The following is a 16,602-nucleotide window of genomic DNA, read 5'->3' on the forward strand; positions in this document are numbered from 1 at the left end:
AGAGCGCAAGCGCGCAGCGGAGCGCTGGGTCGGGGCGCGCACCTGGAGAGGGAGGCGAGCCGCTGTGGGGAGAAGGTGCCAGGGAGGGGACAGCGGGGACGCAGAAGAGGACAGAGACAAGAAAGGAGCCAGGTAGGGCGAAGGTGGAGAAGGTGGTAAAGGCAGAGAAGAAAGTTGCCTCAGAAGCAGGGATAAAGATGCGGAGTTTTGGGAGAGGGGGCGAAGGGCTTGGGAGGGCTCACGTCTGTCATCCCTAAATAGCTGGGGAAGGGAGGAGGCGATGGTGGCCAATGGCTATTGATTGGTGACTGGATTTGTGATGACAGGCTTCTTACATAACTTCAGGACTGTTACCACGGGGAAGTTTAACGTTGAGAAGATACTATTTAATCCACTCCTTATTCAACTGTGGTCAAGTGTCCAACTCAGGAGTTCGTTCTTCAGTCGCTCAGTCCTGTCGGACTCTTTGAGACCCCATGGACTGCGAACTAAAGCAAACTAGTTTTTCAGTCTTTGTCTTTCGTGACCTTGATTTTTTTTTTTTCCAGAAAATAAGCCATTTATTTTGTAGGTGTCTCAGTTCCAGCTTGTCTGATGTTTCCTCATGATTGTTTTCAGTTTATGCAGTTTGGCTGGAATACTGTTGTCTGTGGATTCGTATCAACAGGCCCATAATATCAATTTGCCCTATTGGTGATGTTAACTTTGATCAGTTAGTTAAGGTAGTGTCTGCCAGGTTTCTCCACTGAAATGTTACTATTTTTCACTTAGTACCACCTGACCTGCCTCTTGAGAAACCTGTATGCAGGTCAGGAAGCAACAGTTAGAACTGGACATGGAACAACAGACTGGTTCCAAACAGGAAAAGGAGTACATCAAGGCTGTATATTGTCACCCTGCTTATTTAACTTACATGCAGAGTACATCATGAGAAACGCTGGGCTGAAAGAAGCACAAGCTGGAATCAAGATTGCTGGGAGAAATATCAATAACCTCAGATATGCAGATGACACCACCCTTATGGCAGAAAGTGAAGAACTAAAGAGCCTCTTGATGAAAGTGAAAGAGGAGAGTGAAAAAGTTGGCTTAAAGCTCAACATTCAGAAAACTAAGATCATGGCATGTGGTCCCATCACGTCATGGCAAATAGATGGGGAAACAGTGGAAACAGTGGCTGACTTTATTTTTCTGGGCTCCAAAATCACTGCAAATGGTGATTGCAGCCATAAAATTAAAAGACGCTTACTCCTTGGAAGGAAAGTTATGACCAACCTAGATAGCATATTAAAAAGCAGAGATATTACTTTGCCAACAAAGGTCTGTCTAGTCAAGGCTATGGTTTTTCCCGTGGTTGTGTATGGATGTGGGAGTTGGACTAGAAAGAAAGCTGAGCGCCAAAGAATTGATGCTTTTGTACTGTGGTGTTGGAGAAGACTCTTGAGAGTCCCTTGGACTGCAAGGAGATCCAACCAGTCCATCCTAGAGATCAGTCCTGGGTGTTTATTAGAAGGACTGATGTTGAAGCTGAAACTCCAATACTTTGGCCATCTGATGCGAAGAGCCGACTCATTTGAAAAGGCCCTGATGCTGGGAAAGATTGAAGGCAGGAGGAGAAGGGGACAACAGAGGATGAGCTGGTTGGATGGCATCACCGACTCAATGGACATGGGTTTGGGTGGACTCCGCTAGTTGATGATGGACAGGGAGGCCTGGCGTGCTACAATTCACGCGGTCGCAAAGAGTCAGACACAACTGAGCGACTGAACTGAACTGAACTGAATATATGGGAAGAGAGTTTAACACTAAGTATCCTTTATCTCATCAAACTTTTATCTGCTACTTTTAGCATGCATTAATAGTCTTGCTTGGATCAATTACAACTATGATTATTAAATGGTGATTTTTGTAATTTCCTAATTTCTCATTATGCTACTCTAAGGAAGCACTTTCCCTTTCCCTCCACTTATTATTCATTTATTTATAGCAATAAATAAATGAATATTTATTTTTACATTATTCAGTGAGCTATGTTACCATCTGTGTTAATTTGCTATGGCTGCCTTAACAAAGTACCAGATTGTGTGCCTTAAACAACAGAAATCTGTTTCCTCCCAGTTCTGAGGCTGGAAGTCTGAAATACAGGTATCAGCAGGGTTGGTTTCTCCTGAAGGCCTGTGTCCTTGGCTTGTCGATGGCAGTACCTTCACATGGTCTTCCTGCCATTTGTTTCTGTGTCCCAATAACCTTATAAAGACACCAGTCATATTGAATTGACATCATTTTACCTTACTTACCTCTTTAAAGACAGTAGCTCCAAATATGCCACATTACAAGGTATAGGAGGGTAGGGCTTAAACATATGAACTGGGAGGAGGCCATGATTCAGCCCATAACATCATCTTTACTTATTTGATGCTCAAATTGCCTGAAATGTATCGTGTTTCCCTATATGAGTCATAGGATACATAGCCACGGTCTTTAGCATATGTTTAGAGGTTTTTCCCTCCTCCCTCCCTTCATTCCCATCCTCCTTTCTCCTGGTCCCTCTCTCTTTTCTCTTTCTCCATCTTCATCTCTGTCTCCCTTCTGCAGTGCAAGCCTCACTGACACCTTGACCACCTAACAATCAGCTCACAAATCCCTTCAAGGGAAGAAGAGACTGGGTATCTATGAAGAAATACATTTGACAACATTACAAATATAGATTGTGATTCTTCTCCTTCCTTCTGTCCCATGGGCACAGTAACCCCAGACAGAAGGAAGGAGAAGAATCACAATCTATATTTGTAATGTTGTCAGATGTATTTCTTCATAGATACCCAGTCTCTTCTTCCCTTGAAGGGATTTGTGAGCTGATTGTTAAGAACATAATTACAGGATTGGTACCAGGAAGTTTAGCAGAGAGGAATGTGGAATAGGCCTAGATTTAGGAAATATTTGTGTGCTATATAATGTTATCAGGCCCTGTACTAGATTGGGCTGCCATAACAAAACACCATAAACTGGGTGGTTTAAAAAAATACTTATTTCTCACATTTTCTGGAACCTAGGAAGTCTAAGACCAAGATCCTGGCCTATTCGATTTCTTTCCACCTTGTGCATTGCAGCTTTCTCACTGTGTGTTCATAAGAGGGGTTAAGGGATAGATCTTCCTCTTCTCATTAAGTTAGATCAGATTAGGGTCCCAACCTTATGACCCCATTTAACCTTAATTAACTCCTGAAATCCCTAACTCCAGATTGAGTCACAGTGGGGGTTAGGTTGAAATAAGACTTTGGCGTAGGGGTACAAGTCAGGTCATAGCTGACTTCAGATGATTCTTCCCACTTCAGATGATTCTTTTTGTTTTTTTTTAAAGTCACATTTAATTTTATTTAGATAATGAAAAATTTCAAAACTCCACTGTCACAAAAAGAGGTGCAAGAGACTTCCCTGCTGGTCCAGTAGTTAAGACTCCAAACTTACACTGCAGAGGGTATGAGTTCAGTCCCTGGTCAGGGAACTAACATCTCATATGCCCTGCAGCCAAAGAAATAAAAAAGAAAAGAGAGAGAGAGAGATGCAATAACTCAAAGATTAAACATAAATACATAACTTGAATATTAATGCTTTCATGCTAAACCAGGGTTTCAGTTCAGTTCAGTCGCTCAATTGTTCGACTCTGCCACCCCATGGACCTCAACACGCCAGGCCTCCCTGTCCATCACCAACTCCCCGAGTTTACCTAAACTCATGTCCATTGAGTCGGCGATGCCATCCAACCATCTCATCCTCTGTCGTCCCCTTCTCCTCCTGCCTTCAATCTTTCCCAGCATCAGGGGCTTTTCAAATGAGTCAACTCTTTGCATTAGATGGCCAAAGTATTGGAGTAACCAGGGCTTAGTGAGCCTATTAAGTATTTTTTTAGGAGTAGACTTGGGTATCCTACTTTTCCTCAGAGATAATTTGTTAGTCAAGCCATTTCCTTCAGAGGAAGCATTTTATAATCAAGTGAACAATAATCTGAGCTACCAAGTGCCTTGTGTATGTTAGGAAGTCTTTCTCATGGGCCATCCCCATGCCTGCTCAGTGGGCTCAGGGATAAAATGACAGGGATAGAAACCATGTTTGGGCTCAGACCACTTACCATGGTTTACCTGACTGAGTGCCTAATTCAGCAGCAGCAAGAGTGACCAACTGTAAGCCTCTGAAATGCTATGCTTCCTGTTTAAGATCTTCTTCATGGAAGAGTGACTCGACCTGTTTGGGGACAGTGGAGAATCATTATTGTAATAGATACTGGATTAGGTTTGCATTTCCTGCTCATCATGCCTCTAACAGCATCATCAATTTAGGGACATCACACATCCATCAAGACACTATTTAGTATCATATCTTTTCAAAAACTCACTTTACCACGAGACAAGTAAGGTAATAGGTTAATTTCTATGTGATTTACTGGTCTTTCATTATATTTCATCATCCAGAAGAAGGTAAACCTGTAGAATGATGGGATGGCCCTCGGTTATAGTCAAAATAAAGGACTTTTGAAGGGGTGCTTTCCTGTGGTTTGCTCTGAATTAATGACTAATAAATAGTGTGGCTTCCTCATAACCAGTATTCCTAGATGGGGTCTTGTTCATTTGGTAGACTACAAAACACATTTCTGCTTACCTGAGCTAACTTGTTTTTATTGCTTACAAATAAGTATCTAGTCTGAGATACAATGCCTACTACCTTTCCTCTCACAGACCACGCTCATTCTTATTCCTTTAGTCTTTTCTTGATAATACTGAATCATAACTGATACTGTGATTTTGAAGGTGTTATATCTTGGAGGTATAGTTCATGAATCTTCTTACCTTCAAGGACTCCTTTTACCATTTTTCTTAGACATACTCATGCTTTGATGTTGTCACAAAATTGCATTTGTTTTCTTTTACTCCATTAAGTAATCAGTGACATTTTCTGATCAGCCTGACATGGTGTTACAGAATTAAGTTCTAGTTAAAAGCAAAACAACAAAAAAAATTGATGTCTTAGCCTATACATTACAGGTTTATTAAGGATAACAGTACATGGCTGACTTTTCTTTTTTAAATCTAAGAAAAAAATTATTATTATTTTTTTTTTGGCTGAGCAATTCAGCACTTGGGATCTTAGTCCCCTAACCAGGGATCTTAGTTCTCCAGCAAAGGAATCATGGAATTTTAACCACTGGACAACCTACCCCCCTCCAGGGAGGTCCCAAATGGCAGACTTTTCAAATTATTAAAAATAAAATGTAAAGTGTCATACTTTTGTGAACATTTAGACAGGAATTCCATTTCTACTAAAATTTCAACAACGGATTCTAAGAAATACAAGTGAAGTGAAGTTACTCAGTCGTGTCCGACTCTTTGCGACCCCTGGACTGTAGCCCACCAGGCTCCTCCGTCCACGGGATTCTCCAGGCAAGAATACTGGAGTGGGTTGCCATTTCCTTCTCTAAGTAAGCCTTTATAGACACCAATCTACTTTCCAAAAGTGTCACTCTTCCACAGTAAAATAATGAATAAAGTGCTCTGACTTCTTTGTATCCAAGAGTACAAAAAGCATATACTTTTTAAGAAATGGACAAGTGATTTTTAAGAAAATAGGAGAAAGTGTTTCTCTGGTCTATTTTTAATCCAGGGCAGTCTGGAGTATTCCCAGTCTGAATGGGAATGGGTATAGAAGAAATTATTTTGGATTCTTCATGATTGTGGAGGCAGAAATGGTAGAGAGGAATATGTACGGATTCATTCCTTCTTGTCCCCTGTAGTTTCAGAATTCATGTATCAGTGTATATGTGTTTAGTTAGTTGAAAGGCCGTCAACATTCACAGAGTTTACGGGGTCTTTTCACTTGGATTCACTGTCCCTCCCTCTCCCTGCTATATTTCTGAGCATTTTTAACACCTACGGTAACTGAAGAATATGAAGGTTGAGTTAGACAAGTAGAATTCCAAGTAACCAACCAACTCCTTCCTAATCTGGACAATGAATAAGTAATAGTTGATGGTAATGAACATGATAGGTTTAACTGCTTCACAATAAGGGGATGGGCCAGTGTATTGAACCAGTGAATATCAGATGAACTTGTTAGTATTTGCTCTAACAGGGAATGCAGGCTGTCACTTTTCATTCTCACACCAAGTGAAAAGCAGAAACACAATAACGCAGGTGCCTGGAGAATTGTCAGAAACTTGGAGCAGCGATTTTGGTGAAGGAGAACTAGAGAGCCTGTCCTGTCACGTTGACCTGTTGGTATTCCTTCTAAATCACTTTGAAATGCTTCAGACTAGCATCCAGGAATAATAAAGTCTGGATGGCAAAGTCCTTTATTTTTTTTTAATTTATTTTTATTTATTGATTTTTGGCTGTTCCAGGTCTTCGTTGCTTTTTCTCATGGGTTTTCTCTAGTTGCTATGTGAGGGCTCCTCACTGCAGTGACTTCTCTTGTGGAATTATGGAGCACAGGCTGTAGGCATGCTGGCTTCAGTAGTTGTGAACACATGGGCTTAGTTGCTCCGAAGCATGTGGAATCTTCCCAGTCCAGGGATCGAATCCGTGTCCCCTACGTTGGCAAGTAGATTTCTGTCCACTGTCCCTGCCACCAGGGAAGTCCACAAAGTCCTTTCTTGAAACATACACATTCCTCGACTTTTGGGTATGAAGATTTTCAAACTCACAAATGGTTGAATAGTTTGATGAATACCTGTATACCTCAAACCCATTTCCTGCAGTGCAAGGCAGATCTTAACCACTGGACCACCTGGGAAGCCCTCATTCCTTTTTATTAGTCAGCCATATTTCAGTTGAACACATGGTTTCTTTGGCAATGCAGTGGAGCTGTTAAACTTCTAACCAGTGAGCTTCAGTGACCACTCTCAAAACTCTTTGCGATGCATGCATTGCACGCATTAGAGAAGTGAAAATCAAAACCACAATGAGATATCACCTCACACCAGTCAGAATAGCCAGCATCAAAAAGTCTACAAACAATAAATGTTGGAGAGGGTGTGGAGAAAAGGGAATGCTCTTGCCCTGTTGGTGGGAATGTAAATTGATACAGCCACTGTGGAAGGCGGTTCGGAGATTTCTTAAAAACTAGGAATAAAACCACCGTATGACCCAGCAATCCCACTCTTAGGCATATACCCTGAGGAAACCAAAATTGAAAAAGACACATGCATCCCATTGTTCACAGCAGCACTATTTACAATAGTTAGAACATAGAAGCTACCTGGATGTCCATTGACAGATGAATAGATAAAGAAGTTGTGGTACAAATACACAATGGAATATTATTCAGCCATAAAAGCCATAAAAGGAAAGCCTTTGAGTCAGTTCTAATGAGGTGGATGAAACTAGAACCTATTATACAGAGTGGTAATTCAGATAAAGATAAATACTGTATTCTAATGCATGTATACAGAATCTAGAAAAATGGTACTGAAGAATTTATTTACAGAGCAGCAATGGAGAAACAGAACTAGAAACTAGACTTACAGACATGGGGAGAGGGGAGGAGGGGATGAGGTGTATGAAAAGAATAACACAGAAACTTGCACTGCTGCTGCTGCTAAGTTGCTTCAGTCGTGTCCGACTCTGTGACCCCATAGATGGCAGCCCACCAGGCTCCCCCATCCCTGGGATTCTCCAGGCAAGAACACTGGAGTGGGTTGCCATTTCCTTTTCCAGTGCATGAAAGTGAAAAGTGAAAGTGAAGTCACTCAGTCATGTCCGACTCTTCGAAACCCCATGGACTGCAGCCTACCAGGCTCCTCTGTCCAGGGGATTTTCCAGGCAAGAGTACTGGAGTGGGATGCCATTGTCTTCTCTGAGAAACTTGCATTACCATATGTAAAATAGATAGCCAATGGGAATTTGCTGTAGGGCTCAGCCTCAATCAGGGTCTCTGTATCAACCTACAGGGGCGGGATGGGGCAGGAGATGGGAGGGAGGTTCAAAAAGGAGGGGATATATGTATACCTATGGCTGATTCATGTTGAGGTTTGACAGAAAACAACAAAATTCTGTAAAGCAATTATCCTTCAATTAAAAAAAATAAATGAAAACACATGCATGTGTGCTAAGCTGTTTCAGTTGTGTCTGACTCTTTGCGACGCTATGGACTGTAGCCCACCAGGTCCTGTGGATTACCATGCTTCTCCAGGGGATCTTCCCAATCCAGGGATGGAACCCGCGTCTCATACATCTACCTGCATTGGCAGGCAGGTTCTTTACCGCTAGTGCCACCTGGGAAGCCCATCTCTATAGTAATCTGAAATTATAACCCTGAATATTTAAATGTCATTATTCCAAAATAAGATGTGATGTAAGTGTAACAGATACACTGTATTTTTACTTCTTGGTATGAAGATTTTCAAACTCACAAAAAGTTGAATAGTATAATGAATACTCATTTATCTTCCACTTTAAATTCAACAATTATTAACTCTTTGCTGCATTTGGGCTTTCATGTGGCTCAGCTGATAAAGAATCTGCCTGCAATGCAGGAGACCTGGGTTCGATCCCAGGGTTGGGAAGATCGCCTGGAGAAGGGAAAGGCTACCCACTCCAGTATTCTGGCCTGGAGAATTCCACAGACTGTATAGTCCATGGGGTCGCAAAGAGTCAGACACGACTGAGTGATTTTCACTTGCTGCATTTACTCCATCTATTTTATTTATTTATTTATTTTTTTACTCCATCTATTTATCTACATTTATTTTAGGATTTTATTTACATTTATTCAGCAATTTGAAAGTTGCAGGGACTTCCCTGGTGGTCCAGCGGTTAAGACTCTGGGCTTCCACTGCAGGGGGCACCATAAAATACTTCAACATTTATCTCTTTAGAAAAGGGATGACTTAAAGTAGCTACTTTAAATAAAAGTAATCTTCCAACACAGGGGTCAACAAACTATGGCGTGCAGGCCAAATCCTGACTTTGTAAAGAAGGATTTATTGGAACACAGCCATGCTCATCCAGTTACATACTGCGTCTAACTGCTCTTGTGCTGCATCAGCAGAGTTGAGTAGTTGCCACGGAGACCATACAACCCGGGTCTAAAATCTTTATTATTGTTTGGCTCTTTACAGAAAAAAGCTTGCTGACTCCAGCACTAATAAATACAAGTGTGGAAATAGTTATGAAATCTTCACAAGCTGAAGGATTTGACTGTCATTCTTGCATGGCAAGTGTTTCTTCCACAAGTGTTTGGGTTTCGCAATGCAGTGAATGACTTTGGGTGTGTGTGAGTGGTTGTGGTGGGGAGGTTGGGGAGACAGGAGTGGGATTGAGGAAGAAAGCTAACATCCACTGTACATGGCCCTGTGCTAGGCGATTCATACACTGTTACGTTTACTGTGATCCTCACAATACCACGAGGTAGAGATTATCATTCTAGCTTTTTGATAAAGAAACTGAAGCTTAGAAGTTAGACAGTTTGACCCAAGTCTTGCAGGTATTAAACAGAAGCAGCAAGAACCTAAACCTATCTCCAAAGGGATATAACAAGATCAGTTAGGATTCTGTAGGTAAAATTCTCAAACATTTTGTGGTCATGATTCATATATATCAGTGTATGAATGAATGAGTGCTTTAGACATCCCTGGCTTCCAGTACAAAACCATGGTAAGATCCCTGTGAGAAAGCAACTAAGATCTTCCTTTAAAATATAGTGAGGACATTACACACCAAAAAAGTATTGTTAGGACATATATTAAGGACCAGAAACTTGGTATGATCAAATGAAAAGCATCAGAAAAGTCACCTCAAGTGTTTTAATCATCTACTTTCTAAAATGGGGGTAATATTTATGCTGATTACTGTGAGGAAAAGTAGATATTAAAAAACATTCAAAGTACAGAGCTCGTTATAAAAGTGTAAGGCACCATTAGTGTCTTTATCTAAGCATGCACTCCTCAAAACCAACTGGGCTATTTCATTCTTACTTCTCAAATTTCAGTATTTCTAAGAACCATGGAGGGATTTCCTTGGTGGCCCAGTGGTTAAGAATCCACCTTGCAGTGCAGGGGATGCGCCTTTGATCCCTGGTAGGGAAACTAAGATCCCACATGCCACAGGGCAACTAACCCCAAGCCACAACTAGAGTCCAGGCACCCCAGTGAAAGATACCACGTGTCACAATTAAGACCCAATGCAGTCAAATAAATACATAAAACAAAAAAAAAATCAAAGAGGTTGCTTATTAAGCTCAGATTTCCAGGCCCCACATCCAAGGATTTCTTCACACACCTGGGAATCAAAGTGATTCTGAATCTGGTCATCTGGAAGCCATACTTTGAAAATTACTGCTTTAAGAAATAAGTGAAGTTTCATAAGATTTATTTAAATCAACCACTATTTTATTAAAAATGAGCTCTTTACATAACAATGAATGCTTAAATAATTCAAACAATGCTGAGACATATAAAGTACAATTAAATGTTCTTTTTTCACCACCTACTCTGCTCATCTCTCATCCAAAGATATCTTTCAATGATTAACTTTCCAGACTTGAATTTTCCTTTTTTTGGCTATTCAGCATGCGGACTTAGTCCTCTGACTACGGATGAAACCTGTGTTCCTGCAGTGGAAGCGTAGAGTCCTAACTACTGGACCACCAGGCAATTCCCAAGATTTGGATTTTCTTTTTTTTTTTTTAAAGATTATTTTATTTATTTTGTTGTCCTAGACTGTGTCTTCCTTTCGCTGTGCAGGCTCTCTAGTTGTGGTGCCTGGGCTTAGTTGCCCTATGGCAGGTGGGATCCCGGTTTTCCCAACCAGGGATCCAACCAGTGTCCCCTGCACTGCAGGATGGATTCTTAACCACTGGACTACCAGGGAAGTCCCAAGACATGACTTTTCTGCACATGCAAACACATATATTTGTTAAGAATAATGAACATCTGATGTTTCCATTTTTGTTTTGCTATTTAAACTAATGCTGAAACAAATAGCCCTATTCTCATACGTCTTTGGGCACGAGTGACTGCCTGTTTAGGACAGACTCCTAAAAGTTGACACATGATGACAGCTTACTTATTTGTCTGATTTTTACCTTTTTTTTTTTTTGCTTGCATGTGTGGTGGTGAGACTTCCTGTGCCTAATATTCTGAGTGATTCGTCACTGGACTTTTTTTTTTTTTAATTAATATCCAACATTCACAACAAAAAGATTTTTAGTTAGACCTGTTCTATCGCTGTCTCCGAAAATTCGGCTTACACGCTACAGAAGAGGTGAATTCAAGGGAGCCAGCGGCAGAGGATAATCCCAGGAGCTCAGGCGCACCTGGGTCCTCCCCGCGTCTCCGAAGAGCCGGGGCTTCGGGCAGAGGTGCGCTCTGTGGCACTGAGGCCGAGGTCCAGAAGCCGCCTCTTCCCAGTGCCCCTTCCCCTTCACTCTCAGTCGCCTTCTCTAACTCCCGTCCTGCTCCACTTCCCTCAGTTCCGCAGCGCTCCGCTTCAGAGCAGCAAGGGGAGACTTCAGACCACTCGGCTGCAAAACCTGGTGGCTCCAGCGGCTAAAAAAAAAAAATCTGCCTGTAATGCAGATTTGGGTTCGACTTCTGAGTCAGAAAAGCCCCTGCAGAAGGAAATGGCAACCCACGCCAGTATTCTTCCTTGGAGAATCTCCACAGAGGGGAGCCTGACGGGCTACAGTCGCAAAAAGCCGATCACGACTGAGCAGCCAGAGTAACCAGCACAAGCCCGCCTCTTCGTGTCCCGCCCCTTCCGCTGGACATTTGCTTCCGCTTCCGGTCTCGGCGTGACGGCGCCCCGCCCCGCCGTGAAGAGCTTGGCATTGTGGGAATTCTTTCCTTTCTCGCTCCCCGGCCATCTTGGCGGCTGCTCTTGGTGAGTGGGCTCCTCCGGGCCGAGGTTTTGGCAGCGCGTGGTGCCCAGGGAGTTGCCGGTTTGGAACTTCAGATCGTAAACTTCCTGTCCTGTCCTCTGTGTTCTAGGTTGGGGGCGTCCCGCATCTAAGGCAGGAAGATGGTGGCCGCAAAGAAGACGGTGAGTGAAGCAGGCCAGGGCCGGAAGCCTATTTCACGTGGAGAGATGAGTCTTGGCCGGGGCGGGCAGTTTTGAGCTCTCTGGGCGGACAGCGTTCCCGCTGGCCTTGGAGGCTTCCAGAAAGAATCCGAGAGACCTTCTCAGTGCTTTGGAACCCTCTACTTCGGAGATTTATTAAGGGGCTCTGGTTCCAGGAAACTGGATCCACTGTGGGTTTTTTTGGCCGAGGCTTGCGAGATCTTAGTGCCCTTTCTAGGGATGGAACCCGTGCTCCCTGCTTGGAAGCGGGGGAGACAACCACTGGACTACCAGGGAGGTCCCTGGATCCAGTTTTGAGTGGTTACAAACAAGGCCTTCAAGTTGGTATTAAATGTTTGCTTTGTAGAAAAAGTCACTGGAGTCGATCAACTCTAGGCTCCAGCTGGTTATGAAAAGTGGAAAGTACGTGCTGGGGTACAAACAGACTCTGAAAATGATCAGACAAGGCAAAGCGAAACTGGTCATCCTCGCCAACAACTGCCCAGCCTTGAGGTAATTGAAAGAACCTAGGGGTCTGTGTCTTCCACTGTAAGTTCGTCCTGAGTGAGTATCCAGGAGAGTGAGCTTGCATCTGGGTAGCATGAACTGGATGTCAGGTAAAATTTGTATTACAGGGACACATTTGCAGGATAATTTAAGGGTTTCTGTTGTGTTTGGCTCTTGATTTTTCTCCCCTTCATAGTCTCTCCTGTGTGGTTCTCCTTAGGAGAAATGTGTGACAGAAATCAAAGAAGGGCAAAGTTTGAGGGTAGTGCAGAAACGTAAGTGGCTTTTCCTTATGTCCTGCCTTTTTTTGCTTGTTCTTTCTACTTTGAGGTGTTTTAAAGGGACTTCATTTTATGAATTACTTGTAGTATAGAGAAGCTAAGATAGAAGAGTTCAGGCTGGCCTGTGGATCTGCGTGCTCCCAGTTCACCCAGTTTTTGCCTGATTCACTGTTTTGAAACTGATCTTATGAGGTGTACATAAGTTCAAGTTGGACCATGCAGAGTATCAGCCATATTTTCAGCCCTGTGCTTGTTGATTTTCTATGGTAATGCATAACCTCGGAGCATTTCATACAGGGTGTCTGTACCAAATGGGCAAAGACTGGAGAGCTCTCTTGCATCTCATCCCAAAACTTTGGTCTTACTTCAAACAGTTCACACTTACCTATTAGAGCAGTGCCTTTCAGCATGAATGTACATACAGTCTCAAGTAATTTGGTTTAAATGCAAGTTCAGATTTAATGGATCTGGATTGGGGCCTGATGCATTTTTAACAAGCTTCTTGATGGCTCTCTACCTACTTGGTGGTCACAAAAAATGTTAATTGGGCAAGTGCAAGGCTATGGCATGCCTGTTATTTTATTGCATTTAGCTTTTCTTCACTTCATAGTTGCTCTTTGTTTTTAATACAGATTGAAGGTTTGTGGCAACCTTGCATTGTATAAGTCTGTAGGTGCTGACTTTTTCTTTGTTGTTATAATTTGTGATCTTTGATGTTACTGCTACAATTCCCTGAAGGTTCAGGTGATGGTTGGGGTTTTTTGTTTGTTTGCAATAAAATATTTTAATTTATGTATGTACATTGGGGTTCTTTTTTAGACATAATGCTGTTGAACACTTAGAGGCTACATATAGGTTAAACAACTTTCATATGCACTTGGAAATTAACAAATTCCTTTGGCTAGCTTTATTGCAATATTTGATTTATTGCAATCGTCTGGAAGGAATCTGCAGTATCTGAGGTATACCTGTTCTATTACTCTCCATCTAGGACTCAGCACCAGAGGGTGATAGAAATGGCTTAGACATTGTCATGGGAATTCTGTAAAGTGTCTGGCAGGTAGTAAATGCTAAGCAAATGATGATTTTATTCTGTACCCTCTTTTTCCATGAGCACAAATATATACTATAGAGGATCCAAAGGATGGTTGGTGTTGGATAATGAATATATTTTTAAGAAGAATAAATGGCTTACTGTTTGAAGGTCTTACAACATTGGAACTAATGAGAGAAGTAACATTTAATCTGTGTCAGTTGGTATGGTATTTATTTGCCTTTTTTTTTTTAATTCCCAAAGGAAATCTGAAATAGAGTATTACGCCATGTTGGCCAAAACTGGTGTCCATCACTACAGTGGCAATAATATTGAATTGGGCACAGCATGTGGAAAATACTACAGAGTATGCACACTGGCTATCATTGATCCAGGTATGCTTTTTCAGTCATAAAATAAGTCTTTTTCCTTTGTGATGTAATACAAGGATTTCTTCCTATACAAATGTCTTTGGTTCCTAAGTTCAGTTACTGAGAATTTGCATATAGCAAGGGATATCCTGCAGGCTTATGTCATGGAGAGTTAGTAGTGAATGTCAATACATAATTATCTTTGTTATAAATGAAATTCTTTTTACTTTGAGATCATGAGTTTAATTTCATACCGCACCTAAGAAATTACATCTTAGGGCCTTGGTAAAAGGTGGAATTATAAAGGGGGAGAATAATCAGGTGAAACAGTAGAAGAAAGCAGTCCTTACTGGCTGCCTGAGAATAGATGGATAAAATTAGATTGGGGGGGGGGAAGGGCCTACAAATACACATCATGTTTTGAACTTAAGAATTTCTAATTCGTGAAGCTACTGCGAATATTCTCGCTGTTCTGATTTTTTTAATAATCAGGGCAGGCTAAACATTCGCTATATTAAGACCATGCATGTGTCCCCAGACCTAGTTCTTTGCCTAGGTCTGGTTTTATAAATGCTGGTGATATACCAAGTCTGATTTATATGACACATCTTGTGTGGGAAATGTCTGTGACTCTAGGTATCTGATCAGCCTTGAGAAATGGTAGCACAGCTAGTGTGATAACTTTTGAAGATAACCATTGCTAGTTTGATGATTACCAGTTGCCACTAAATAAGTTGTAAAAATTACTGTTTTATTTTTTAGGTGATTCTGATATTATTAGAAGCATGCCAGAACAGACTGGTGAAAAGTAAATCATGTTCAGTTTTTCTTTAATAAAACTGGCCAGAGCTTGTTTTAAAAACACTGTATTCGTTGCAGTTATTTATTTATTTTTATTTCTTCTTGTCCCAGTATACTTGCCTGAAGCTAGATTAGTGAGGATGGGGCATCAAGATACAGTGGTAACACTTGTGGGTTAAGAGCCCAGTATCCCAGTTTCACTTTCCCGGTTTTTATAAAGGGAGTGCACTGAATTCCTTTCCAGTACTTGATTTTTAAAACTTAGTTTTCATAATTTCAGTCCCAGGATATTGCTGTCATTTTTTAAAATGTTTATTTGGCTGCATTGGGTCTTGGTGGCGGTTAGGCACACAGACTTAATTGCGGCATGTCGAATCTTAGTTCCACGACCAGGGATCAAACCTGTGTCCCTTGCATTGCCAGGCAAATTGCTCACCACTGGATCACTAGAGAAGTCTCTGGTATCGTCATTTTGTTGAGTGTGTCAGAGGCAACAAGGGTCAATACCCAGAATCTAACCAGCATTAGCAAAGAGGATTAAGTGAAATATGTTCCTTCCACCTCCAGATTTTCACAGGGTGAGAGAAGTTCTATTGAACTTTAATGAAGCAAGGTCTTACGTAAGGGTTTGTAATAGTACGGTTCAGTTCAGTCACTTAGTTGTATCCGACTGTTTGCGACCCCATGGACTACAGCACGCCAGGCTTCCCTGTCCCATCACCAACTCCCGGAGCTTACTCAAACTCATGTCCATCTTACCCTCTTGTCGGCCCCTTCTCCTACCTTCAATTTTTCCCAGCATCAGGGTCTTTTCCTATGAGTCAGTTCTTCACATCAGGTATTGGAGTTTCAGCATCAGTCCTTCCAGTGAATATTTAGGCCTGACTTCCTTTAGGATTGACTGGTTTGATCTCCTTGCAGTCCAAGGGACTCTCAAGAGTCTTCTCCAGCACCACAGTTCAAAAGCATCAGTTCCTCACCCCTCAGCTTTCTAAATGGTCCAATTTTCATAACCATACATGACTATTGGAAAAACACCTTTGACTAGACGGACCTTTGTTGGCAAAGTAATGTCCCTGCTTTTTTGTATACTGTCAAGGTTGTTCATAGCTTTTCTTCCAAGGATCAACTGTCTTAATTTTCATGACTGCAGTCACCATCTGCAATAATTTTAGAGTTGAAGCGAATAAGTCTGTCACTGGGAAGCCTTTGTAGGAAAAATATACTTGGGACAACTTCAGAATATTCTCAGATCTAAAGTGTTTCACAGTTTCGCAAAGCGTGTTTTATATATTTTCAGTCCTAAAAGATGTACTGTGAAGTAGGTTTGACGTTCAGATTGGGGGGATACCACATACTACATCTCCCAAGTATGTCCTGTGTATACTCAGGACATGTTGTGTTGGGTTCTAAGTTTGCAGAAGTGTTAGAAATGTTTTTTTGACTTTAGAGTCAGTCAATGTGTGAAGGCAGTTTTTGATGATAAAGGAATGAGACACAGGAGATGTGAATGCCTTCAATACACTATCCAAAAAGTCGAGTATTTGCTGAACTTAAAGTCAGCA

At 41.7% G+C, this 16,602-nt stretch overlaps 1 protein-coding gene and 1 non-coding gene across 2 annotated transcripts; both read left to right on the forward strand.

Annotated features, from left to right (window-relative positions):
- The first annotated feature begins 11,813 nt into the window (after positions 1-11,813).
- On the forward strand, positions 11,814-15,100 carry RPL30 (ribosomal protein L30). The gene is made up of 5 exons (XM_069600541.1): positions 11,814-11,867; positions 11,975-12,026; positions 12,412-12,557; positions 14,130-14,260; positions 14,999-15,100. The coding sequence occupies exons 2-5, from the start codon at positions 12,006-12,008 to the stop codon at positions 15,046-15,048; spliced, it is 348 nt and encodes a 115-aa protein (XP_069456642.1). The 5' UTR covers positions 11,814-11,867; positions 11,975-12,005; the 3' UTR covers positions 15,049-15,100.
- LOC138446373 (small nucleolar RNA SNORA72) lies at positions 14,689-14,821 on the forward strand. Its single transcript, XR_011259308.1, has one exon. It is a non-coding gene; the product is annotated as a small nucleolar RNA SNORA72 (small nucleolar RNA).
- Positions 15,101-16,602: the final 1,502 nt, after the last annotated feature.

The sequence above is a fragment of the Ovis canadensis genome, chromosome 9 (genome assembly GCF_042477335.2).
Source record: "Ovis canadensis isolate MfBH-ARS-UI-01 breed Bighorn chromosome 9, ARS-UI_OviCan_v2, whole genome shotgun sequence".
Lineage (NCBI taxonomy): Eukaryota > Metazoa > Chordata > Mammalia > Artiodactyla > Bovidae > Ovis > Ovis canadensis.

Excerpts from the sequence above, each read along its gene's own strand:
- RPL30 (XM_069600541.1), top strand. The coding sequence starts at position 12,006 with ATGGTGGCCGCAAAGAAGACG. Across the intron at positions 12,558-14,129 it reads AACAACTGCCCAGCCTTGAG|GAAATCTGAAATAGAGTATT; the intron begins GTAATTGAAAGA and ends TAATTCCCAAAG. Across the intron at positions 14,261-14,998 it reads ACTGGCTATCATTGATCCAG|GTGATTCTGATATTATTAGA; the intron begins GTATGCTTTTTC and ends TTTATTTTTTAG.